Source organism: Schistocerca nitens, chromosome 8 (genome assembly GCF_023898315.1).
Source record: "Schistocerca nitens isolate TAMUIC-IGC-003100 chromosome 8, iqSchNite1.1, whole genome shotgun sequence".
In the NCBI taxonomy this organism is placed as follows: Eukaryota; Metazoa; Arthropoda; class Insecta; order Orthoptera; family Acrididae; genus Schistocerca; species Schistocerca nitens.
In genome coordinates this window covers 21,983,301-22,009,697 of record NC_064621.1, presented here as the reverse complement: position 1 = coordinate 22,009,697, position 26,397 = coordinate 21,983,301, and the positions used below count along the sequence as shown (strand labels likewise).

The following is a 26,397-nucleotide window of genomic DNA, read 5'->3' as shown; positions in this document are numbered from 1 at the left end:
GCAGCGTAGTCAAGGTTACATATTAGAGCCGTACGATTGAAACCAACTCATTACAAATTATTGGTCGAAAGGCAGAGTGATTTATAGCATAACACATATTACACATTGCGGACAATGTGTCTAAATGTTTTTAACGCATTAACTGCTGCTTACTAATGTAGGCTAACTACCACTGAGACGTTTGCAGCACGACTTTGTCTTTGAACCCATACCAGCAGTAGCAAATGCGGAAAAACGAATCAAATATGGTAAAGGATGTGTAGTGGAACGCCCATTGCATTTTAATCAGTTTGTGTACGATATCTGTACGTAATATGCATCAAAACAAGTCGGATTCTTGTTCATTTTCTAATATATGTTTTTTGGGGATGACATAGTAGTTTTATTTTTTTTTATTATGAGAAATGCGTTAAATGTGGGAAAGTGCATTTAAATATGCCACAAACAAATATTAGGCAAAGACACACGTCTGTCTGTTACCACAACCTTTATTTCTCATTCGCTGTGTTCCACAACTGTCAACGAAATTATCGCTTTTCAACCTAATGTAGACCTCAGACTATCCTGCAAATAAAGTTATTACTCCAGTCAAGGTTTCTAGGGAAAAGGGGGCGAAATCCAGTATAGTGCTCGTGCGCAGATATGTGCTCTTGCCCTGTGTGTGTTACCGATATGCTTAAATTTTGATCGTTGTTTTTCTGTAAACAAACAGGTATATGCCAGTCACATCTTCCTGTATGTAGTTTCTCAAAAATCCAGTTTATGTGATCTTAAAATAAAAAGAGCTCAATGAGGGAATATTAATAGATCGAAGCAATACTGACATCTCCAAATTGTAAGACTGCTATAGATGGAAGTCACTGATTGTCAGAGTGTGTCAGTGGAACAAAACATTTGAAGTAAATCACGAAGCTTTAGGTTAGTTCAACTATTACTTCTTAACGTAGTAGGCAATCACAATTTTCTTCCGTATTTTTATGTATATACATACTACACAAGCAACCAAATGGCACCGTTCCACTCGCAAATAGAGAGAGGGAAGAAAGGCTGTCTATCATCCGAGCCCTGATTTCTCATGCCTTCTAAATTTTCTCAATAGTGTTATACAAAATAATACTCGCACATAGTTTGAAACTACTGGTAACCTATCTAGCATCCAGCCTCTGAGTTGCTTCAATGTGTTGCTTAAATCTGACATGGATCTCAAACTTTGGAGCAGTACTCATGAATGTGTCACATAAGTGTTCGATACGGGTGGTCTAAGTGATCTTCCCCTCATTTCCAGTCACAAAACATATTCATCTTCCCAGAGGAAGGAAGTAATGACCCTGAAAGCTAGAAGTGGTTTTTTTATTCAAGTGCTGTTTCTCTCATACTTTGTACAAAGCATTTCAGAATTTTACAATGAGTACTGGCAGCTCTACATATAATGGTAACATTAAAACCCTGTTAATTTGAACCATAATGTTAACTATCATATGCATCCTTGAGTAAGAACATTACATTTAATTATAATTATAGAAGGAGAGGCTAATAAAATAATTTTTTTACTTTGTATTTTATTAATATCTTAAGATTTTCAGTTTGCTGCCTGATGTCTTGCAGCAACCTCTTAAAGACTTTCAATCAGAATGTGAAATTCCATTTCCTTCCAGTATTTTGCAAGTTCATTTCACTGAACAGAGTAAAATTACCCCTATTATGGACAACAAATACTATTAGGGAGTAAATATGTTGACATGTAAGTGAAAGACTCTGAAGGCCCTGAAGAGACTTCTGTAAGAAGCTGCACTATCGATTTTACACAATAATTTTACTCACATGGATCAAAAGTTCTGTTAACTTGCCATATCAGATTTGAATAATATCGCAAGCTTTTCATAACAGCCTCCATCACCGTCACCAGTAATGGTACTGGTATGTAATGGTATGGTGTACTGTAGCAGCACATTAAAAGTGTTTCAATTGAATTGATTCTGCATTATCTCTCTTCCCCATGTCCTTGACATTAATGCTACCAAGTTATGTTCTTGTACAGTAATTAGTTTCCATGTTATTTTATTTATTTTTCGTGTCAGAAGCAAACAAAAAAAAAAACAATATTAGATACATTACTACATATATACATTATGGTTTATAAATTAAACTAGTCAAGAATGAAATAAATGATTAGACACAGATTGTGTTGTCAAACATAAGGTAATTTTAATCTATACAGTGGATGCCCAAAAATTTGCAACGTCCAGTGCACTTTGTGTAGCATTTACGAGGTCCTCCATGGTGCACACAGTTGGAGGTAATGTGCATTGTAGTAGATGTGTTTGATGTCTGCACGGCAGCTCCGTAGTCACACTGGAGAGAGTCCACCTGGAAGCCCCACCCCTCCAGATTACTCTTGGATCTTGTGACAGAAGAACGCAGGCGGTTGAGTGATTTCCAAGTGGACCATTTCTCTGTGTGGCCTGGGGGAACTACTTCTTGCGGGATCAGCCACTCCTCCAGATGCTGGCATCTGACCTGCCATCTCTTCTCCCGGTGTTGATGTGGAGTGTCAGCGAGTGGTTCTGTACTGTGAAGGAAGCTCTTTCTAGACACAAGTCTTTGCTGTGCCGGTTGGTGGCCATGTAGTGGGTGGGCTTCGGATGTTAATGCCTTCTTCATTTCACTCCGTGCTGCTGTATCTCTTCGGATGTCCGGGGGGGCTATGCCGGATAAGCAGTACAGTTTTTCCACAGGTGTGGCTCTTAGACAACCCGTAGTGATACGACATGTCTCATTCAGAGCAACGTCATCTTTCTTTGTATGTGTAGATCTGCACCATACTGGGCAAGCGTACTCGGCTGCAGACTAGCAGAGGGCTAATGCGGATGTGTGCACTGTGTCTGGCTGTGCTCCCTATGTTGTTCCAGTCAGCTTCCTAACCACATTGTTCCTGGCAGCCACTTTTTGCTTTGTTTTTAAGCAGTGTTCCTTATATGTAAGAGCACGGTCCAGAGTGACTCCGAGGTATTTTGGAGTCTTGCAGTGTTCTAAAGAGGCTCCTTCCCAATCTATCTGCAAGGTTCTACTAGCCTGTCTGTTTTGGAGGTGGAAAGCACAGGTCTGGGTCTTAGAAGGATTTGGTTTCAATTGATTGTACCTGTAATAGGCAGTTAATTCTTTCAGAGCATCAGTTAGCTTCCGCTCCACCCTCTCAAAGCTGTGATCTTGTGCTGTGATTGCTCGGTCATCTGCATATATGAAGCTTTGTGTTCCTTCTGGTAATGGCTGGTCATTAGTGTATATATTGAAGAGGGTGGGTGCCAGTACACTGCCCTGTGGCAACCCATTTTTCTGCTGCCTCCATCTGCTTCTTTGTCCTTGATATTCCACAAAATATCTTCGGTTCTGCAGAAGATTTCTAATTAGACAGGTTAGTTTATAGTCCTTGGTGAGGTTGTATAACTTCAACAACAAGAGTCTGTGGTTGACAGTATCGCAGGCGGCTGAAAGATCTATAAACACCGCTCCTGTTATCTGCCACCTTTGGAAGCCATCCTCTATATGCTGTGTCAAATTCAACACCTGTGCTGTACAGCTCTTCCCTTGTCTGAATCCTGCCTGTTGAGGGATCAGTAATGGTTCTATCATATCTGTAATTCTTTGGAGGATCAACCGTTCCAATACCTTATACAGGTGGCATAGGAGGGAGATTGGCCTATAGCTTTTGGGGTCATCCCGGTCTTTCCCTGTTTTATGTATAGCTATAATTTTTGCTTTCCGCCAAGATTTTGGTATCTTGCCGCTCTTGATACAATTATTCATTAGCTCGAGTAGCCAGCACTTTGCGCCTGGACAAAAGTTCTTGATCTGTTCACTTCTTATGTCATCTACCCCTGCTGCTTTTCCGACTTTGCACTTATTTAGAGCTGAGTCGAGCTCATTCAAACTGAATGTTCGAGACAGAGTGTTTCCCTCTTGTTCGGGCTCCCTTTCCAGGGTTCGTCTCCCGATTTTACTGGTATGATCAGGTTTACCATTTTTCAAAAGCTGGTATGCGATCTGGTCTGCCTTCACATTTGTATGCGTATTGGGTTGGGAGGGATCATTGTTAAGGTGTCGTAACAATCTCCAGGCCTTTTGACTACTTCTACTCATCTCACATTCTGTCATCAGTTTAATCCACTGTTCTCTCTTCACCTCAGAGATTGAGGAGAGAGTATTTTGCGCAGCCAGATAAGTCTCCTCGCTATAAGGGTTTTCTTCATATAGTCGATAGTATCCGTACAGCAGAGCAGCTGTTTCAGGTGTCACACCCTGCAGATACATTGTCCTACACCCTCTTGGAATTGATGCCCGGGAGCAATGTTTGACAGTTTGAACAAAGCTGTCATACTCTTCAGGAATAGGTCGCACAGACTTAATCTCCTTGTCCAGCATCTTAGCAAATTTTTTCCAATCAGCTTTCTTGAAATTGTATCTCCATTTGAAATTCACCTCCTGTGGCCTTATTGTTGGAAGAACTTGACACAGTAGTGGCCTGTGTTGCGTCTTTGGTATGGGCGAGCACACTGATTTGGAGCAAAGCTTTGTGATGTCTTCACTCACAAAGAGGAGGTCGGGGTTAAATCCACGTTGCCACCTGCCACTGTTGAAGGAAGGGGGGTAGCTTGCTGTCATGTATAAGAGACAACTGGCAGGATTCAGCCCAGGAGAGGACTGCCTCCCCATTTTCGTCATCTTCAGAGTATCCCCACAAATGACTATGGCTGTTAAAGTCACCGATTACTACAGACGTCTTGCTGTTATGGAAGTTCCTGGGTGGTGTGAAGGAAAATGCAGCCGAAGGGGGCTTATACACAGAGGTAGCCACGCAGTTACTCAGCTCCACTGAAATGACTTCGATGTTATTTTCTACGGTGCAGTGAGCACTGATTATCTGAAGCCCTGGTCTTACAAATATAGCACTTCCATACTGAGAGCGCGGTGTTTCTGCAGCTAGTTTCATGCCCGGTATTTTTGGTCGTCTCTGTCGCTCATCTCTATGCATCTCTTGTATACACAGGAAGTTGCATTTTTTGTCACGGCATAGGTTGGATAACAGATGTTCTTTGGCTGATGATATGCCTTCAATATTTATAGATATGATAGTTAAAGTTGGCTCTGATAAGGACCGTTTATTTCCATGTTATACCATAATAAATATAGAAAGTTTAACTGTAACCAAGCAGTAGTTTTCTTTGGTGACAATATCAGTTCCAGTGCACAACTGAATTTAAAAATCTGTCTTGTGGGGTGAAAATCCATTACTGCTGCTATCTTGTGCTGACAATGAGATGACTTTCATAGAAATACTGAGTTATTTCATTTGTAATACAGTTTCATAGTTTTTGTAGTTGCTCACGATCTTTACACTTGCATGCAATGGGTGTAGCATCAGCATACAGAACTATCCTTCAATTTGAGGAGCAGTATTTTGTCATTTACACAAATCAACAAAAGAAAGTATCCCAGTACAAAGTCCTGGGTACCCTGTATTACCTATCAGTAATGTTAGATCTGTGTGTGCCACTCGCCATCCTTATGAGTGAAAACTGATTTGTGTTAGATAAGGTTTTATTAAACTGTGAACAATTATCAGCATAATTACCAGCCGTTTTCCCTTAGTATTTACTATATCTCTCTACAAGCAACTGATAGAGATTAGCTAAAACAAATCTGTAATTTCAGATGGAGGTCTGTCTATATCTAAAATTATGTTTCCTTTCGCATCTACAGCTTATCGCAGAAAGTTGAGTAACACCTTCAACACGTAGGAATTACATCTTTGAGCACCAATTATTGCCACTTTTTGCAACATTACCACAAGGTTTGATATCCCTACTGAAAGATGAGCAGAAATTCTTTGTTAATGGGTGCATAATAAGATTCTTTTTTGGTATACCAATGCTCAGTAATAACTGAAACATCTGGTTTATTAAAACATGCTTTGTTGTTGTTGTGGTCTTCAGTCCTGAGACTGGTTTGATGCAGCTCTCCATGCTATTCTATCCTGTGCAAGCTTCTTCATCTCCCAGTACCTACTGCAACCTACATCCTTCTGAATCTGCTTAGTGTATTCATCTCTTGGTCTCCCCCTACGATTTTTACCCTCCACGCTGCCCTCCAATACTAAATTGGTGATCCCTTGATGCCTCAGAACATGACCTACCAACCGATCCCTTCTTCTGGTCAAGTTGTGCCACAAACTCCTCTTCTCCCCAATCCTATTCAGTACCTCCTCATTAGTTATGTGATCTACCCATCTAATCTTCAGCATTCTTCTGTAGCACCACATTTCGAAAGCTTCTATTCTCTTCTTGTCCAAACTATTTACCATCCATGTTTCACTTCCATACATGGCTACACTCCATAAAAATACTTTCAGAAATGGCTTCCTGACACTTAAATCTATACTCGATGTTAACAAATTTCTCTTCTTCAGAAACGCTTTCCTTGCCATTGCCAGTCTACATTTTATATCCTCTCTACTTCGACCATCATCATTATTTTGCTCCCCAAATAGCAAAACTCCTTTACTACTTTAAGTGTCTCATTTCCTAATCTAATACCCTCAACATCACCCGACTTAATTCGACTACATTCCATTATCCTCGTTTTGCTTTTGTTGATGTTCATCTTATATCCTCCCTTCAAGACACCATCCATTCCGTTCAACTGCTCTTCCAAGTCCTTTGCTGTCTCTGACAGAATTACAATGTCATCGGCGAACCTCAAAGTTTTTATTTCTTCTCCATGGATTTTAATACCTACTCCGAATTTTTCTTTTGTTTCCTTTACTGCTTGCTCAATATACAGATTGAATAACATCGGGGAGAGGCTACAACCCTGTCTTACTCCCTTCCCAACCACTGCTTCCCTTTCATGTCCCTCAACTCTTATAACTGCCATCTGGTTTCTGTAGAAATTGTAAATAGCCTGTCGCTCCCTGTATTTTACCCCTGCCACTTTCGAATTTGAAAGAGAGTATTCCAGTCAACATTGTCAAAAGCTTTCTCTAAGTCTACAAATGCTAGAAATGTAGGTTTGCCTTTCCTTAATCTTTCTTCTAAGATAAGTCGTAAGGTCAGTATTGCCTTACGTGTTCCAGTATTTCTACGGAATCCAAACTGATCTTCCCCGAGGTCGGCTTCTACTAGTTTTTCCATTCGTCTGTAAAGAATTCGTGTTAGTATTTTTCAGCTGTGGCTTATTAAACTGATTGTTCGGTAATTCTCACATCTGTCAACACCTGCTTTCTTTGGGATTGGAATTATTATATTCTTCTTGAAGTCTGAAGGTATTTCGCCTGTTTCATACATCTTGCTCACCAGATGGTAGAGTTTTGTCAGGACTGGCTCTCCCAAGGCCGTCAGTAGTTCCAATGGAATGTTGTCTACTCCGGGGGCCATGTTTCGACTCAGGTCTTTCAGTGCTCTTTCAAACTCTTCACGCAGTATCGTATCTCCCATTTCATCTTCATCTACATCCTCTTCCATTTCCATAATATTGTCCTCAAGTACATCGCCCTTGTATAGACCCTCTATATACTCCTTCCACCTTTCTGATTCCCTTCTTTGCTTAGAACTGGGTTTCCATCTGAGCTCTTGATATTCATACAAGTGGTTCTCTTCTCTCCAAAGGTCTCTTTAATTTTCCTGTAGGCAGTATCTATCTTACCCCTAGTGAGACAAGCCTCTACATCCTTAAATTTGTCCTCTAGCCATCCCTGCTTAGCCATTTTGCACTTCCTGTCGATCTCATTTTTGAGACGTTTGTATTCCTTTTTGCCTGCTTCATTTACTGCATTTTTATATTTTCTCCTTTCATCAATTAAATTCAATATTTCTTCTGTTACCCAAGGATTTCTACTAGCCCTCGTCTTTTTACCTACTTGATCGTCTGCTGCCTTCACTACTTCATCCCTCAAAGCTACCCATTCTTCTTCTACTGTATTTCTTTCCCCCATTCCTGTCAATTGTTCCCTTATGCTCTCCCTGAAACTCGGTACAACCTTTGGTTCTTTCAGTTTATCCAGGTCCCATCTCCTTAAATTCCCACCTTTTTGCTGTTTCTTCAGTTTTAATCTACAGGTCATAACCAATAGATTGTGGTCAGAGTCCACATCTGCCCCTGGAAATGTCTTACAATTTAAAACCTGGTTCCTAAATCTCTGTCTTACCATTATATAATCTATCTGATACCTTTTAGTATCTCCAGGGTTCTTCCATGTATACAACCTTCTATCATGATTCTTAAACCAAGTGTTAGCTATGATTAAGTTGTGCTCTGTGCAAAATTCTACCAGGCGGCTTCCTCTTTCATTTCTTAGCCCCAATCCATATTCACCTACTACGTTTCCTTCTCTCCCTTTTCCTACACTCGAATTCCAGTCACCCATGACTATTAAATTTTCGTCTCCCTTCACTATCTGAATAATTTCTTTTATTTCATCATACATTTCTTCAATTTCTTCGTCATCTGCAGAGCTAGTTGGCATATAAACTTTTACTACTCTAGTAGTCATGGGCTATTGTAGTAGGTGTGGGAATCGTATCTATCTTGGCCACAATAATGCGTTCACTAAGCTGTTTTGTAGTAGCTTACCCGCGTTCCTATTTTCCTATTCATTATTAAACCTACTCCTGCATTACCCCTATTTGACTTTGTGTTTGTAACCCTGTGGTCACCTGACCAGAAGTCTTGTTCCTCCTGCCACCGAACTTCACTAATTCCCACTACTATGTCCAAATCATTGTGCTTATTTCCTAGGCTCGTAAAGGTTTGGAGGATGATCTTGGTTTGCAGGTTGCATTGTATCCACATATTTATTTATTTATTTTTTGTAACCATAAATATCCCCATTAAGCAAATCAGATGTGCCTGTCAAACTGGGAAGAGGAAACAAAAAGACCACAGATGTACAAAATAATAATAAAAGGAAAGATTCCAAAAGAGTTCCTGACAGCAAAATGTAAAACTTAATTGTTTTTGGATATATTACTTCTTATATCCTTCATTCAAAAACTTAAGAAGGCTGTTAGTTTAGTGTCTTCAAGGCATAATGCTGTTTCATTGAGCATCGCTACAATCAAGTCTGAGATAGTAGTGTACTATGATACTACCTATGAAGAAATTGATGCACTGGATGTGAAGTGCACAGTTTAGTCTACCCAGCAGAAGATGGCTCTGCACTGTTCTATACCATCATGAATATACCTATACATTAGTGATATATTCATCACTGACAGAAAATTGAATAATCTCATTTTTGCTTCAAGTTTCTGAAATGGCAGTTGATGAGATCATATCTGAAGAGACAGCTATCAACCCACACTTTCAGCATGAGGTAGGACTAGCAATTACCAGAATTCTGAAATTTGGATCTTGTAAACCTAGAGTTGCTCTAGGAAAACAAGTAAGATGTGACACGTATTCCAGATCAAAGATGAGAAAATAAAAGGTTGCTGTATTAGTTATAGCACACAAATATGCAGTGAATAAGAAGTGTGAAATGACTGTGTTCGCCGTCCGCGGTGGCCGATCGGTTCTAGGCGCTACAGTCTGGAACCGCGCGACCACTACGGTCGCAGGTTCGAATCCTGCCTTGGGCATGGATGTGTGTGTGATGTCCTTAGGTTTGTTAGGTTTACGTAGTTCTAAGTTCTAGGGGACTGATGAACTCAGAAGTTAAATCCCATAGTGCTCAGAGCCATTTGAACCAACTATTTTTTGGCTGTGTTCAAAGCTATGTAGACTTGTTTAATTCCTGGTTTAAGTAATTCACATTATTTCATTGCTGTTTCCTGCTGTCATCCATTAATATCTCAATTTCAACAACTACTTTGTTACTTTAAAACCTTCAACATGTTCACTGTGGCTGACACAAAGGTCAATAAGAGCTACTAACACCATGCTTTTAAGTGTCATCCACAGTGAATGTGCAAAACAAGAACATTTTTGCAATTTAATTGAAAGTCCTAATTTAGCTTCCTTTTTCAGGCATGTTTATTTTTAAATATTAAAACTGATGAGAGTTTCATTACTAGACCACTAATTTTGAAATCTGGATGACATCATCCCAGCACGGTAACAAAATGTGCACCGTACACAACAGGTTAAATGCAATCTCTCCTCTCCACAAATTTGCACCTCAGATGTGTTGTATGTCATATAATACTACAGTTAATTTTCCATATATCTGAGTAAAACCAGTTCTTGCATGTCCAAGTTTATCTCATCTAGGCATTGCACCTTTCCCTTAACTTTAGTGTGCTTTACAATAAGATTTGTATGAAAAGTTTTCTGTGTAAATTACCTATTCTACACCTACAGCTAATGCTTGTATAACCCAGTGTGCCATTCAGGTGGTTTACTTGTGTATCAATATAATTGTCAGGTTTGGTATGAAAGGGTTTCTTGAAATATATTCCCACATAAATTTTTTAGTATCTATTCTCAGTTGCAAAATATATTACGCACTGTCAGTGCCATTTCAATGCAAAAATTTTAAATCATGCTGGGGAATATACCAATAACACAGTTCCAGCACACCTCAGAAATTTGATTTTAGTTGCTTCAACCAATGAGAATTACGGACCAAGTCTTGCACTGCCCTGTTTTGTGTATTAACCCGTTGGCTGGCACGAATGTGCCGGTGGTCACAGCAGACTGCTCTGCTGGGGCCAGCAGTGATATGGTAACAACCAGGTGTCAGCAATTTTACACTTATCTTACTCAGGAAAAATATTTACTTATATTTGATATTCTTTGCCATTTCCAGACTATTTTTGGGTGTGCAGTATTTTTATTTAAATGTCTTACAAAACCAAACGATTAAATGACTACAAAGTTATTCATGAATTCATTTTTAGATACATATTTAACTGTGTAAAGGATAATTCCTGAAACAGTAATTAGCATTCTAGCTGTTCTTTTAGCCACAACTGTACAGATGCATATACTTCACATTCAAAGTTCCTAAATGCCTGCTTAACACATTGACTACCATGCTGCTCACAGCAGAGCAGGACACCTAATGCTGTATGCCTAACCTGGTGGTGAAACATCCATTACTAGTCATGTCAGGGTCAAGAAATGCAGAAGATAATCTCTCAGGGAGTACTATAATCTAAAAACGTAAAATTATAATTAAAAAGGTCATTTCCAATTAGGTCTACCAAGCAAATTATGCTTTCAGTCAGTGATTTCTTTTGTCATAAATGACTAGTGAACGCACATGTCAGAGGATGGTAAATATTCATACTTTGCCTCTGACAAGCAGCAAAGCCATTAGAACAGCTATGCACATAGTCCAATTTATGTTGAAATTATCACCTGGGTATTTTAATTAAATTTGGTCTACTATAAGCAACATGATAAAGGAATCAAAACACACACACACACACTGAATTAATTTCTTTATTAACAACGCTCGGATTTCCACATCACCATAGAGGTACCAAGCTTGATGCGTTACTCTTCTTTTTACATGGCGAGTTTCCCCAGTAGGCCTATAAACCATGAAACAGACAAAAAGCTACTTCTCGCTGTCTTCTCTTCTTTGGATTTTCACTTCAGAAACTGAAACATCCATTACAAAAACAGATTACATCACTGACAAATCTGGATTCAGTCATTGCAATTCATACCTATTTTACTGTAAAAAAAATACTGACTATGATGAATGATGTAATTTTGAACATTCAAAAGTTTTCAAATGTGCAGGTTACTGACGTTAGAATAGAGTTACTACACACTTTTTGATCAGGAAAAAGTTACGATGATTGCAACTTAAATACCGAAGCCATTTGTTATGAGAATACGCCATTACCACAAATAATCCACATAGATGAATTGAAAGAAACTTTACTGGGTAACATAATGCATCAGAATACTATAGGCACAAAGAATGAAATTTCTGTAGATTTACCATACACTTTACTTTTCTTGAGCATTATAAGATTACTAACGGAAGTTACTTACCATCCATTATCTGGAATATAAACTATCCTTTCTCCTCTGCAAACATCTGCTTTTGCAGCAAGTATTATCAATTTTTTTCCGTGATTGAAAAGCTTTAACGCACACAAATCACAAAACCCGCCATTATACACACACATCCACAATGCATTAGCATTAGTGGTGGGCAGGAAATCGCGTATCTGTTAGAAATCGCAGTGACTGAGAAGTCACAGATATCACAGTAGCAACTTTACAAAATCTAACTGCGATTTCAGTCACAGTTAGCAGTCGCAAGTAGTATTTCACATTCAAAGACGTGAGCCATCTGTTGGTCGAATTTAGCACTGCTTTCTGCGATTTCAGTGACAAGTCGCAACTAAGAGTCGCAAGTAGCAACTAAAAAGCGCGGTTAACAGTGGCATCTGTTGGCCGAAGTTCGTACTACGTCCATCTCTGCGGTACGCTATGGAGTCTAACTGCGATTTCCGTGACAAGTCGCAACTAAGAGTCGCAAGTAGCAACTAAAAAGCGCGGTCAACAGTGCCATCTGTAGGCCAAAGTTCGTACTACGTCTATCTCTGCGGTACGCTATGGAGTCTAACTGCGATTTCCGTGACAAGTCGCAACTAAGAGTCGCAAGTAGCAACTAGAAAGCGCGGTTAACAGTGCCGTCTGTGGGTCAAAGTTCGTACTACGCCCATCTCTGCGGTACGCTATGGAGTCTAACTGCGATTTCCGTGACAAGTCGCAACTAAGAGTCGCAAGTAGCAACTAAAAAGCGCAGTTAGCACTGCCATCTGTTGAGCAAAGTTCATACTACGCTATTCGCTACCGAGTCAAACTGCGATTTCTGTGACAAATCGCAACTAAGAGTCGCAAGTAGCAACTAAAAAGCGCAGTTAACATACTTTTCCTAGTGTCATCTGTTGACCGACGTACGTACTTCGTTATGAGAGCCTTGTGCCTCACGAGATCGATGTGCTGTGTGTGCATATGAAGGGCTTATTTCAATAGTGGTACAAGTCCATTTTTGTTAATTTTGAGATATAGAGTCGTAAAGTTAAATGAGCGCTGAAAAATCTGCAGTTGAGATACCAGAAATATTCAAGCATATGGCTTCTTGCTAGAGATGAACCTTTATTTATGTTTGTTTGGATCACTAATTTCAGAAGCATTATAGACAGAAAAGTGGAGGTAATGGACTTGTGCCACTATTGAAATAAGCCTTTCATATTATATGATGACATGCACATTCAGCATCAGTTATGGTTGGTCAAATACTGCTGTGACTCTGAATGTATTATATTAAGAAGAAGCAACATTGCCATTTTCTCCTGAAAATATCAAGTAACGTAACAAATGTGTTTGATTCTGCTTCCAATATGACAGTTTTGGTTAATACTCCACATGCCTACAGGACTTTGCAATGTTAACACAGCAGAACTCAGACATCTGTATAAGTGTAGAGAAATGAAAACAGTCATATGAATGCCTCACTTTTGTTCCGACACAGTTCAAGACTCGGGAGAAAAGTTTTACACCTGGTGTTCTACATGGCAACTTCACACACAAGAACTTTTTGCCGACACTACTACCACCTACATAAGTAAGCTTTTCCTGTGTTACTTTCAAGTAATGCACTTAAGCTATTCCTGATTTAACTGGAAGATCTGTACTTCTCACTTTCATATCAACAGCCTCAAAATGCATATTGTAGACTTCGGGATATGTTACAGGTCAGTGTCACACCAAGATTGGGGAGAAAGGGGGCGGGGGGGGGGGGTCGGCATGTCACTCTCCAACAAGTGTTTACCAATAAGTAAGTGGCGGAAAATTATGGGTATAGGACGGCTTAACATGTGGAAAATGAGATTTTTATTATTCACTCACTGTATTTGACATTTATTATTCCTTTAAAATCGCACAACAACTTCAATAAAACACAGTTTAATCATTCACACACTTATTTCACAACTGTTTCACTTTTAAACTGCAAATCCTCTAAGAGCTGTCTTGAATCTTCACGAGTCTCTCCCAACAGCCTTGATGTGGGTAGATACGTACAGCAACCAGTAATCAGAGTCAGAACTGTGTCTGCAAAAACACAAGGATTATTAAACAATTTTTGCTGTCATTAATTACTAGAAATATAATTGACAGAGTAGATTGCTAATATTTGCTATAATGAATATCACATTTGCAAGAACGATCTCACTGAAGTAATTAAGTCCATCGAAACCCTTAGAAACTAACCTCTCGTCTGACGAAAACGGTCTAAAGACGCAGTGGTAATTTCTTCAGATCTGTTGACAATGATATTTTTAGTTATCACTTTACTGAGTGACTGAAATGTAGTTCAGGTACCTGTGAACATAACAATATGTTAGAATTCATTTTCTAAAGACTATTACGGTACTGTACGGCTACTTACATATTAATTACACTATTAATATTTTCACAGTTGTTTCTTTAATACAAAATTAAAGCCAACGGAAGAAAAAACGTAAAACATACTTGCCAATGACAGGTTTGTTGCGATGCAATTTTCCGTGTTGACAGATGTAACTTTTTCATACAGTAGTAGGTCGCAGAAATCGCAGGAGTCACAGAAATCGCAGAAGTAGCAGAAGTCACAGAAATCGCAGAAGTAGCAGAAATCGCAGAAGTCACAGAAGTAGCAGAAATCGCGGAAGTAGCAGAAATCGCAGAAATAGCAGTGGCGGAGGGATACACGACCTATGTTCCTTAACTGCGACTCGTAACTGCGACAAATCGCAGTTAAGAATAACAGATACTGAAAAGTAGCATTCACAGAAATCACTGATATCGGAAAATCGCAGTGTAGCCCATCACTAATTATCATGTTATGTTCAAAGAATATCCGCGTTTCGGAAACTACCAGCGATATTTGGCTAGCGTGAGAGACGACGTCATGTCATGATGTGACGTCATGATTCCTCGGGGCCCGCGAGACGCTTCTGTGGTGACTGTGGTCGCTGGTGTGTAAGCACTGAGCATAGGGGCGGAAGAGAAATGTATGTTCGAGGTTAATTTGTTGTAAACGTAGCACGTGATACATTGAGAAAAACATCATGGGAAAACTAAATGTTTCCATTTTGCGGTATCTCACAAAGGAAGATTTCCGTGTTCTAACTGCAGTAAGTTTGACACTTTGTTGCGTTACCTGTGATAAACCACATGATTTTGAGAAAGTGAAGTTGTTGATCTCAAAAGCTTTTGTTTTTTTAATCGATAAAGTGACTTATTTTCGTCGAACATTTCGTAGAAAAACACACTGTCCTAATAACCTTTTATAATTTAGATACATTCTCAATGCCGGATATTCATTGTATAGTGTCAGAGGCATGGAGCAGGAGGGAAGGAATTAGGCGTCTGAAACACTTATGCAGTGTCTCAGAGATGTGAAGGACGACAGGTGTTGAATATGTTTGTTGTAACATGCAGATTTAGAACACATAGACATAAAGAATAATTTTAGATTATGATAAATGATACTTTCAGCCATGTAAAATTTTTTTAAAAAACAATGTATCGGGCTTGCCCTGACAGTATATTATTTTGTTCGCAGATTGAAATGGGAATGAAGAATCATGAACTGGTTCCTGCACCTCTTGCAGCCTCAATCGCTAACTTGCAGCATGGTGGCGTTCACAAAGTGCTCAAGGATTTGTGTAAACATAGACTGCTCAGCTATGAGAGAGGAAAACGATGTATGTAAAAATTTCTTTTGTGTTAAGCTGATTATATTAGCTGTTAGACATCGTTCTTCCGTGAAGTTATTTATCTGACTTCGATACTGACGTCTGTAATGTTGGATTTGCAGATGACGGATACAGGTTAACAAATTCTGGGTATGATTATTTGGCACTCAAGGCCTTGACTATGAAGAATGTAATATCATCGTTTGGCAACCAGATAGGAGTAGGCAAGGAATCGAATATTTATGTTGTTGCTGATGAGGAAGGAAATCCATTGTGTTTGAAACTACACAGGTAATTAAATGTATATTACTATCCCTAGCTTTAAATTATGTGCTAGTGGAGATATGTTAAGAGTATTTGCTATTGTATCCCCATCGTGTTTGCAAATTACACATGGCAGTAGCCCAAAACAAATTAAAACACTGGTGCTGTATGTAACGAGCAGAAGAGGTCTCCATTTGACAGTATACATGAGTCACAAATTGTACATATGGATTTTGTGTCAACACATCAGCAGTGTACATATCAAACAGCTGGTAAACGTTACACATTGGACACTTCTTGCATTTTTAAATATGGCACAGATGTGAACATTAGGCTTTGCTACCAGTCAATTTCTTACCACAACCAGATTTTCTACTTTCACATTCATTGGCTTCCCAATCTCTCAACCAAATTGCTACTTTCCAACCTAACCTAGACTTCGGGCTGTGTGCCTTACGGAAGTGTCCAATTCTGTTTTTGACTCATTATATGATCAGTAAGGTGAAAATGCTTACTGCCAATGTACACAAAATGAAGACAATGGCATCATTACATGCACATGCCATCAAATGCGGACAAAAATAAAAACGACATAATAACGTCCCACTCTAAACATGAAATGAAACCAACAGGACGTATGTGGAAAATTAGGCTTTTAGTATGCGGACAAGCTAAATATAAAACAAGAAAAAACACCTCCCTATTAAAAAAACAATTTAAATTATATCTGTCTGGTACACCAATTAAACCACAGCAATTGGACATTTCCCTTGATCTATATACCTCAGCCGCAGTTATTGATCTCTCTCTCTCTCTCTCTCTCTCTCTCTCTCTCACACACACACACACACACACACACACACACGTGCACATGCTGACAATGCCGCATATACATGTTCCTGGTCTGAGCCGCTAGAACTCTCGTCAACGTCATGTTGTTGCCATAAATGTGACACCAAAATTTTCAGCAATCGGTCCGAACATCTGCAGAAACTGTATGTCAGGAACCATAACACCCATGTTATGGGATTGTTCTTACTCATGTGCATTAATTTAAATGTTTCCAAATTTAGAGCAAACTGCCATTCATCATACCGTTAGAAATTTTTCCTAAGTTATTTTGTATCATCCTACTGTCATTCAACGACACCCTCTGGTACACCACTGTATCATCAGCAAACAGCCACTGATTGCTGCTTAGCATGTCAGTCAGGACGTTTATGTGTACAGAGAATAAGAATGGGCCTTTCGCATTTCCCTGGGCTACTCCTCCACAACCCACGTTATCGAACTAACTACCTAAACTCAAAACCACGTTAACACGATGACAACCAAAACCCAAATGAACCCAGTACCACATGTTAAACTCAGCATGTCCACATCGACAACCAGAGTGTACGCTCTAATACAAGACGACATCCTCAAATGCAACCAACTCAAAAACTCGGTGCAACAGTGATGTCACCACACACAACAACACTGTTACGTCATGGGTCAGAGCAGACGGGTGGAATTGGATGCTTCCATTGACTATAGTTGTCTTTCACAACAACCAAGATTTTTTTTTGTGTTGGGGGGGGGGGGATACCACATTTCAATCAACAACTTTATAATGTAGATTTTGTGCAACTATGCTTAAAAAAATTGCTTGTAGATTTTCTCCATACAGTAAAGGCATCAAAACCATAAAAAGCAGCTACTTTCAGTGGTAAGTAGAATGTATTATTCTCAGCTATAATTTGGGCCAACTAAAGTCTGCTAATGTGTAACTGGTTTCATAACGTGTGGCATTTTTTGAATAAGAAACTTAGTGATTGTTATTGTCTTTGTGGTTGTTGAGGTTAGTGGGCAACCAGCAGGGAACCTTCCACACACCTGTTCGAAGCTTACCCCAAAGTCAGGCTCATGCTGTGTGAATATTTATCTCCGTAGGCGGAAGGAGGGGGGGATGCTCTTTGGTGGTTTGGTTGGACTAACAAACTTAATTCGGCTGCGGTGGTCACCCCTCCAGAACAAGTAAAACTTCTGATTATAAGTGTTTCAGTAAGAGAGCACATTTATACCAAAATGTGTTTGTAATAGTGAAAGAGAGAGGGGCACATGTCTGTAGCTTCCACCATTTAATGTTTAGTCATTACACACTATGACAAGACATATCAGTGAATTACAAACATCCAAGTGAGCAGAAACTTTAAAAATAAGATAAGTTTGGCGGGTTATCTGATGTTATCAGAATGTGCAGCATACTTAATTTCAGTAAAGGTATTATCAGAGTGTGAGCTACATAATGTTCCAGAAGTAAGGAGGTAATGGAGCAAATAGTGTGCTCAAGCATATGGCTAAACAGTGAGCTCAAGAAAATGGCTGTGTTCATACCATATTGTATTGCTGAAATATATGAAAGAAGGCTTCCTCCACAGTAAAGTGCAGCCATGTCTGTCCAGTCCCATGTGCTGCTATAATACCAACATCATGTTCATATTATACTCCCATGTAAAGGCCAGGCAACATCTGGAAAACGTGGACAGGCAGCATGAAATGGTGATTGTATGGCGCTCTTTACTGCGATATCTAAATCTATGTTCATTTTCCGCAAGACAACACATCGTGTGTGGCAGGGGTACCTTGTACCACTACCAGTTGTTCCCCTTCCTATTCCACTCACAGAGCAAGAAAAAACGACCGTCTAAATGCTTCCGTGTGAGCCCTAATATCTTTGTGGTCCTTGCACAAAATGTACATTGGTGCCAGCGGAGTTGTCCTGCAGTCAGCCTCAAATTTAAGTTCTCTGAACTCTCTGGATGGTACTTAAGATAAGATACTTTATTGTCACATAACATGTTTTTATACAATCATTCGATTGAGAACATTGGTGACTTGTCAGTCTTTAACCTAAGTTGTTACAGTATTTTATATACTACCAGAAAGGCGTAATACATACATTGCTTATTATAATAAAAATACATTATATTTAAAATATTTTTGTAACTCATCGAATTATTACCATAGACTTCACACACCTATATGAAGTATGGATGTCCTGAACGGAATACAAACAGCCATTCAAACTATAATTCTATATATAAACATGAATATACAGTGAACGTGTGTACTTTGTATCTATATGGCTTCAAAAGTATACCGTTTGTACTTGTATCCTTACTCCCTATTCCTATTTATAAATTCTTCTAAACTATAACATTTGCTTTTTAGGTATGTGCCAATGGTCTCCAATGTGGATTCCCCAAATATTGACCTTATCTTATTTCTGATCTTCAGAGCCATGTAATATGGAGCATTTTCATATAATGTGTGTCTGTGACAAGGTAGCATGTATTTCAATTTATGTCTAGTTTCATAGACATGTGTGAATGTATTTTCTTCAAACAGATGCGAGTTTTTCTGTTCAAAGAGAAGTATTTCATATATGAAGATGGGATTGTCATGAAGTCCAGACTTTCGAATAGTGGTTTGCATGAATGTCTACTATTAGTTCCTGTCATTGCTCTTTTTTTTCTTCTTTTTTTTCTTTTTTTTCTTTTTTTTTTTTAAAAGATTGAAACGAGGTTTGTCTTCTCAGCACCCCAAAAAATTATTCCATATAACTGTTATGAAATACGCGTGGCATACAATTTTCATCGCCGTTAAATCCATTACTTTGTGTAGTACCCTCATTGCATGTTCTTTTATCCTTCTTATGTGCAAGTTATCCATGCTCTATTCCAATCGCTTGGGACTTTATTGTTGCATGAGAGATTCACGATAAACAAAAGCTAAGTTAGGGACCAATGCCGTAGAGTACTCTTTGTGAAACCAAATTAGGATTCCATCTGGACCTGCCAGTAAATTTCTTTTCAACTCTTCCAGTTGCTTATCCACACCAGGGATGCCTATTGCTGTATCTCCCATACTGCAATCTGTGCGAGTGTCAAACAATGATATACAGGGTTATTACAAATGATTGAAGCGATTTCACAGCTCTACAATAACTTTATTATTTGAGATATTTTCACAATGCTTTGCACACACATACAAAAACTCAAAAAGTTTTTTTAGGTATTCACAAATGTTCGATATGTGCCCCTTTAGTGATTCGGCAGACATCAAGCCGATAATCAAATTCCTCCCACACTCGGCGCAGCATGTCCCCATCAATGAGTTCGAAAGCATCGTTGATGCGAGCTCGCAGTTCTGGCACGTTTCTTGGTAGAGGAGGTTTAAACACTGAATCTTTCACAGAACCCCACAGAAAGAAATCGTATGGGGTTAAGTCGGGAGAGCGTGGAGGCCATGACATGAATTGCTGATCATGATCTCCACCACGACCGATCCATCGGTTTTCCAATCTCCTGTTTAAGAAATGCCGAAAATCATGATGGAAGTGCGGTGAAGCACCATCCTGTTGAAATATGAAGTCGGTGCTGTCGGTCTCCAGTTGTGGCATGAGCCAATTTTCCAGCATGTCCAGATACACGTGTCCTGTAACTTTTTTTTTCGCAGAAGAAAAAGGGGCCGTAAACTTTAAACCGTGAGACTGCACAAAACACGTTAACTTTTGGTGAATTGCGAATTTGCTGCATGAATGCGTGAGGATTCTCTACCGCCCAGATTCGCACATTGTGTCTGTTCACTTCACCATTAAGAAAAAATGTTGCTTCATCACTGAAAACAAGTTTCGCACTGAACGCATCCTCTTCCATGAGCTGTTGCAACCGCGCCGAAAATTCGAAGCGTTTGACTTTGTCATCGGGTGTCAGGGCTTGTAGCAATTGTAAACGGTAAGGCTTCTGCTTTAGCCTTTTCCGTAAGATTTTCCAAACCGTCGGCTGTGGTATGTTTAGCTCCCTGCTTGCTTTATTCGTCGACTTCCGCGGGCTACGCGTGAAACTTGCCCGCACGCGTTCAACCGTTTCTTCGCTCACTGCAGGCCGACCCGTTGATTTCCCCTTACAGAGGCATCCAGAAGCTTTAAACTGCCCATACCATCGCCGAATGGAATTAGCAGTTGGTGGATCTTTGTTGAACTTCGTCCTGAAGTGTCGTTGCACTGTTATGACTGACTGATGTGAGTGCATTTCAAGCACGACATACGCTTTCTCGGCTCCTGTCGCCATTTTGTCTCACTGCGCTCTCGAGCGCTCTGGCGGCAGAAACCTGAAGAGCGGCTTCAGCCAAACAAAACTTTATGAGTTTTTCTACGTATCTGTAGTGTGTTGTGACCATATGTCAATGAATGGAGCTACAGTGAATTTATGAAATCGCTTCAATCATTTGTAATAGCCCTGTATTTCTATGACCTCCTGCATGAGTGATTTCTTAAATCCGAAATTTAAAACCTCAGCTTTCCTTTTGCCATCCCATATTGCCACACCAGATTAGCCAACAAATGGCAGGATATAAGTCTTCAACTCACATTGCAATTTTACGTAGGAGCAGAATATTCTCAGGTTCTCAGCAAGATCTTTTGCTGCAGTATAACATTTGACATTGTATGCTTTTTGCATTGATTTTTGATTGACGTTGTCAGTTGACTACACTATTGAAGTCAGAAATACTCTGTGTTCACTGAAGAGATGTCCCTGGAGCTCATGGTGACTTACTTACAAAGCAGTAAAGCCACTCCATTTTTATTGTTAAAATGCCAATGTTGGAAGTTGATGTTATTGAGATGCTAGTTTCTGTTTGTTGTGAAATGTTGCTCATAATTGTCATTAACGTCTTGTACCTTTCAGGAGCTGTGAGAAGTACACACAACACCAAAACATGTTGTATTTCCAAAGTAATTTTTCCACATGGCATGGAAAGTATACTTAAAACAAAATTAATATTTATTTTTGTGGACTGTGGGAAGTGTACTTACCACTGACTTAACTGTTTTATCACACCTGTGGTACTCTTACACTTCTGGATGTGCCTGACATGTTGTGGTAGTAAGATGTACGAGGTGTATAAAAACTTTGTGCCTGGCATGTTCTGGTAGTACATTGTGTCAGGTGTACAAAAAAAGCTATAGCAATCAGTTTCCATTTGCCATAAGATCTATACCGTTGTCATTTGTAAAGTCGCTGAATATCCCTAACTGGTGGGAGTGAGCAGAAGTCATCAAATTTTCAAAAATGCCACATAACAAATTGGCTTCCGATGATGTTCAGTGCCATCAAGGAATCTTGAAGTATGTGTAATGGCAACTCGTAACAGCTCCCAAAAAGACTTCGCACTGCAGTCTTGGGTCCTAGATCACAAAGATTAAATATATTCAACTGATCACAGTTCTATTATGATACCAAAAGATTAACTTTGTCCCTGTTTTGTCACATTAATAGGTTATTAGGTGGCTGGAGCTGCATGTAATGTCTTCCTCAAACTACCATGTGATAAAGTTTGTTCTGCACTGAGACTTCCATTTTTAATCTATTAAGGATCTCCAAGTGGTGTAGGGTAGGTGGTAACTGCAGCCAATCTCTTCCCTTGGAGTGCAGACCTCTTCCTTAGGAACACTGCCTTGCTGTAAAGGGATAAAGTTATAAGCAGGTATTGCAGACTACCACAACACAACCAGAATACTACCAAGTCCGTCACAGTCGGCAAAGGGGCTGCATAGTCAGAGACTTTGCAACAATATGATGATAACAGACACCACTTGTCGCCAATGTGTAACACAGCCTGCAGACGTATTGCAACCCAGTTAACGACAACTAGGAAGTCACTGACGCTTTCCAGACGGTTCGGCGTGGCACACTGCCTGTGGTAAACAATAGAAATTGACACAGAGAAGCAGTATTTAAGGATGCTCGAGCCACGCGATTGTTGTCGAACAATTGGGCTGTAATGTGAGATCGAGCTTCTGCTACTGTGTCCACAAATATCAGATATTACATGAAAGATACGGAGAACATTAACACAGCGACGACATTCACTACAGAAAGGAATGATACTACTCAAAGAGTGTCACCAACTTCACCATCAAAGGAAAATATATAGTGAAAATCAAAAATCAAAGATAGTTGCTAAGCTATCAGATACTCATATGCTGTTGTGTGTTGATATGGTAAACACACATCTGCTGAAGCCATTTCAACTGGAAGTGTATCAAAGGAATCAGAGAATCCCTCTATTTTCTGTAACTTTTGTCAATTTCTCTGGTAAGTTGATATTAAAAAAAGGATGAACACCGAGTAATAGCACTTTTAGAATGGCTTCTGTATTTCAGTAGGACATTAATCATTCACCTATCATGAACGAACAGATTGCAATATGCACAATTGAGAATGCATATTAATGAAACATGAAAAGTCAGTCTGGTACCGCGTGCCGCGGAATTTGAATCTCTGCCAGACGTCATGGACATTGACGACGACTAGAGGTCTCTGCACCATCGCGCTGTAAGCGGTGGCAGTGCGTGCGTCCTGGCCTGCATTAGTGTGAGGGCATCACAATGGAACACGTGGTTCCAACGCCCAATAGCAGCGCCCCCGATAGAGTATTTAAGCTCCTGCCTCTCGCTCAGCCAGCGAGTCTAATCGGTGCGTGAGTCTTGACACATCGTCTCGACAACAGACAGTGTGTTTATCGTTCTTTGTTTTCATTACTAGTGGGCATCTTGGATTCATTTGGTTGCCTCTGTCACTCCATTGTTTCTTGCATGTTGTTGTCGTAAGGTCTCTCTCCATCGTTTCGTGTTCGTCCTTTCCATTCGTTTGTTTGTTCGCAAGCTGCTCTCCTTTTGGTCCCGCTGCGCTTTCTCGGCCACCCCGCAATTGGAACGGTCACGGTCACAACAGATTACAACAGTTAGAATGTCATTTAATAACTAATAATGGAAACTTAATAGTATACTTTTTTTAAAATGGTTGTTGGTTAAATTGAGAATAATAAAGTTAGTCATAATGTGACATCATATGGTTTAATAACATGCTCTGGCTGTTCTATACATCCACCTCACAACAGATAAACATTCATACAGATTTCACAGTCTTAGAATATTCTGAATTCTTGTTTCCAATTTCTCCAGTCGCATTAAGCATTGTTAGCACAACTGCTGGGAAATTTTCATATTTTGTAAATAAGGAAAAATTCAGTATATATAGTAGAAAGAAACGTTCCACATGGGAAAAATATATTAAAACAAAGATTCCATGACTTACCAAACGGGAAAGCGCTGGTAGATAGACACAATAAAAAAAACACACAAACACACACACACACACACACACACACACACACACACACACACACACACACACACACACACAAAATTTCAAGCTTTCGCAACTGACGGTTGCTTCATCAGGAAAGAGGGAAGGAGAGGGAAAGATGAAAGGATGTGGGTTTTAAGGGAGAGGGTAAGGAGTCATTCCAATCCCGGGAGCGGAAAGACTTACCTTAGGGGGAAAAAAGGACAGGTATACACTCACACACACACACACACACACACACCCATATCCAACCACACATACACAGACACAAGCAGACATTTGTAAAGGCAAAGAGATTCGGCAGAGATGTCAGTCGAGGCAGAAGTACAGAGGCAAAGATGTTGTTGAAAGACAGGTGAGGTATGAGCGGCGGCAACTTGAAATTAGCGGAGGTTGAGGCCTGGCGGATAACGAGAAGAGAGGATATACTGAAGGGCAAGTTCCCATCTCTGGAGTTCTGACAGGTTGGTGTTAGTGGGAAGTATCCAGATAACCCGGACGGTGTAACACTGTGCCAAGATGTGCTGGTCGTACATCAAGGCATGTTTAGCCACAGGGTGATGCTCATTACCGACAAACACTGTTTGCCTGTGTCCATTCATGCGAATGGACAGTTTGTTGTTGGTCATTCCCACATAGACAGCTTCACAGTGTAGGCAGGTCAGTTGGTAAATCACGTGGGTGCTTTCACATGTGGCTCTGCCTTTGATCGTGTACACCTTCCGGGTTACAGGACAGGAGTAGGTGGTGGTGGGAGAGTGCATGGGACAGGTTTTACACCGGGGGCGCTTACAAGGGTAGCAGCCAGAGGGTAGGGAAGGTGGTTTGGGGATTTCATAGGGATGAACTAAGAGGTTACGAAGGTTAGGTGGACGGCGGAAAAACACTCTTGGTGGAGTGGGGAGGATTTCATGAAGGATGGATCTCATTTCAGGGCAGGATTTGAGGAAGTCGTATCCCTGCTGGAGAGCCACATTCAGAGTCTGTGTGTATGTTTGTGTTTGTTTGTGTGTCTATCGACATGCCAGCGCTTTCCTTTGATAAGTCACATCATCTTTGTTTTTAGATATATTTTTCCCATGTGGAATGTTTCCCTCTGTTATATTTATTATTTTTTACTGATGTGGTAGTCTTATAATGAAATCACCAGCAGTAAAGCCTACGTTTATCTGTCAGTCTTAAGAACTTCTGTGAAGGCTGCCCTTTCCAGAGAGTTTTGGTGAAAGAAATTAATGCATGGAAACAATTGTTCTTGCAGTTTGTGTGTCATAGGTAATTCAGCGAAATGAATTAGTTGTATGTTATATTTTATTATATACATTATTTGATGTCGCTTGTAATTTTATTGAGACAGCTCTTACCTTTAAATATACCTTATTTCTCAGGCTTGGGCGTACGTGTTTCCGTAACCTGAAGGAGAAGAGAGACTATCACCAACATCGAAGAACTGCCTCGTGGCTTTATCTTTCTCGTATTTCCGCCACAAAGGAATTTGCATACATGAAAGCTCTGAGAGACAGAGGTCTGCCTGTTCCTAAACCAGTAGATTTCAACAGGCACTGTGTTGTTATGGAGCTTGTAGATGGGCATCCCCTGTAAGCACCAACTATCTGAGATTACCGTCTGTATTGTTTTTGTGCTAACAGAAGTAAAGCTGTAAAATTTATCAAGAACTGTTTTTGACTGTTTCTTTGCATTATTTTTTCAGGTGTCAGGTTCATGAGGTCAAGGATGTTGAAGCTCTGTATGACGAATTAATGAATTTGATTGTCAAGCTTGGGAGTCATGGTGTGATTCATGGAGATTTTAATGAGTTCAACATTATGTTATGTGAAGATGACAAACCAGTTATCATTGACTTCCCACAGATGGTATCCACATCTCATCCAAATGCTGAAATGTGTGTATCATTTAATAACATAATATCACAGATGAATCATGAATCTTTGTTGCATTTGTTATCACTAGATAGGCTACTCCAATGTAATTGTTATTCCCAACAAGTGATTAAAAACTGCTTTTTTGCTATACATATTTTTATATACATAGTGTGATACATAATTGCTGGTAAAGACAAGTGTTAGGTGGTGTAATTATCTGATTTTGATTGGAATAATGATATTTACATTCACGTGGGTCTGACATGAAGGAAGGAATCTTTGCTGTCAGCAAAGCAAGAGCCAGCATTCACAGAGTTCCCATACCACATGAGCTAGAGATTCTTTCTTTCATAT

General features: G+C 39.7%; 1 protein-coding gene across 1 annotated transcript in view; it reads left to right on the top strand.

Moving 5' to 3' along the window:
* The first annotated feature begins 14,933 nt into the window (after positions 1 to 14,933).
* Positions 14,934 to 26,397, top strand: part of LOC126198609 (uncharacterized) — an 82,301-nt gene continuing 70,837 nt past the window's right edge. The window contains exons 1-5 of the mRNA XM_049935062.1: positions 14,934 to 15,140; positions 15,572 to 15,713; positions 15,827 to 15,995; positions 25,549 to 25,758; positions 25,872 to 26,063. Of these exons, the coding sequence (XP_049791019.1) occupies positions 15,075 to 15,140; positions 15,572 to 15,713; positions 15,827 to 15,995; positions 25,549 to 25,758; positions 25,872 to 26,063 (779 nt within the window). The 5' untranslated portion in view covers positions 14,934 to 15,074. The remainder of the gene's footprint in view (positions 15,141 to 15,571; positions 15,714 to 15,826; positions 15,996 to 25,548; positions 25,759 to 25,871; positions 26,064 to 26,397) is intronic.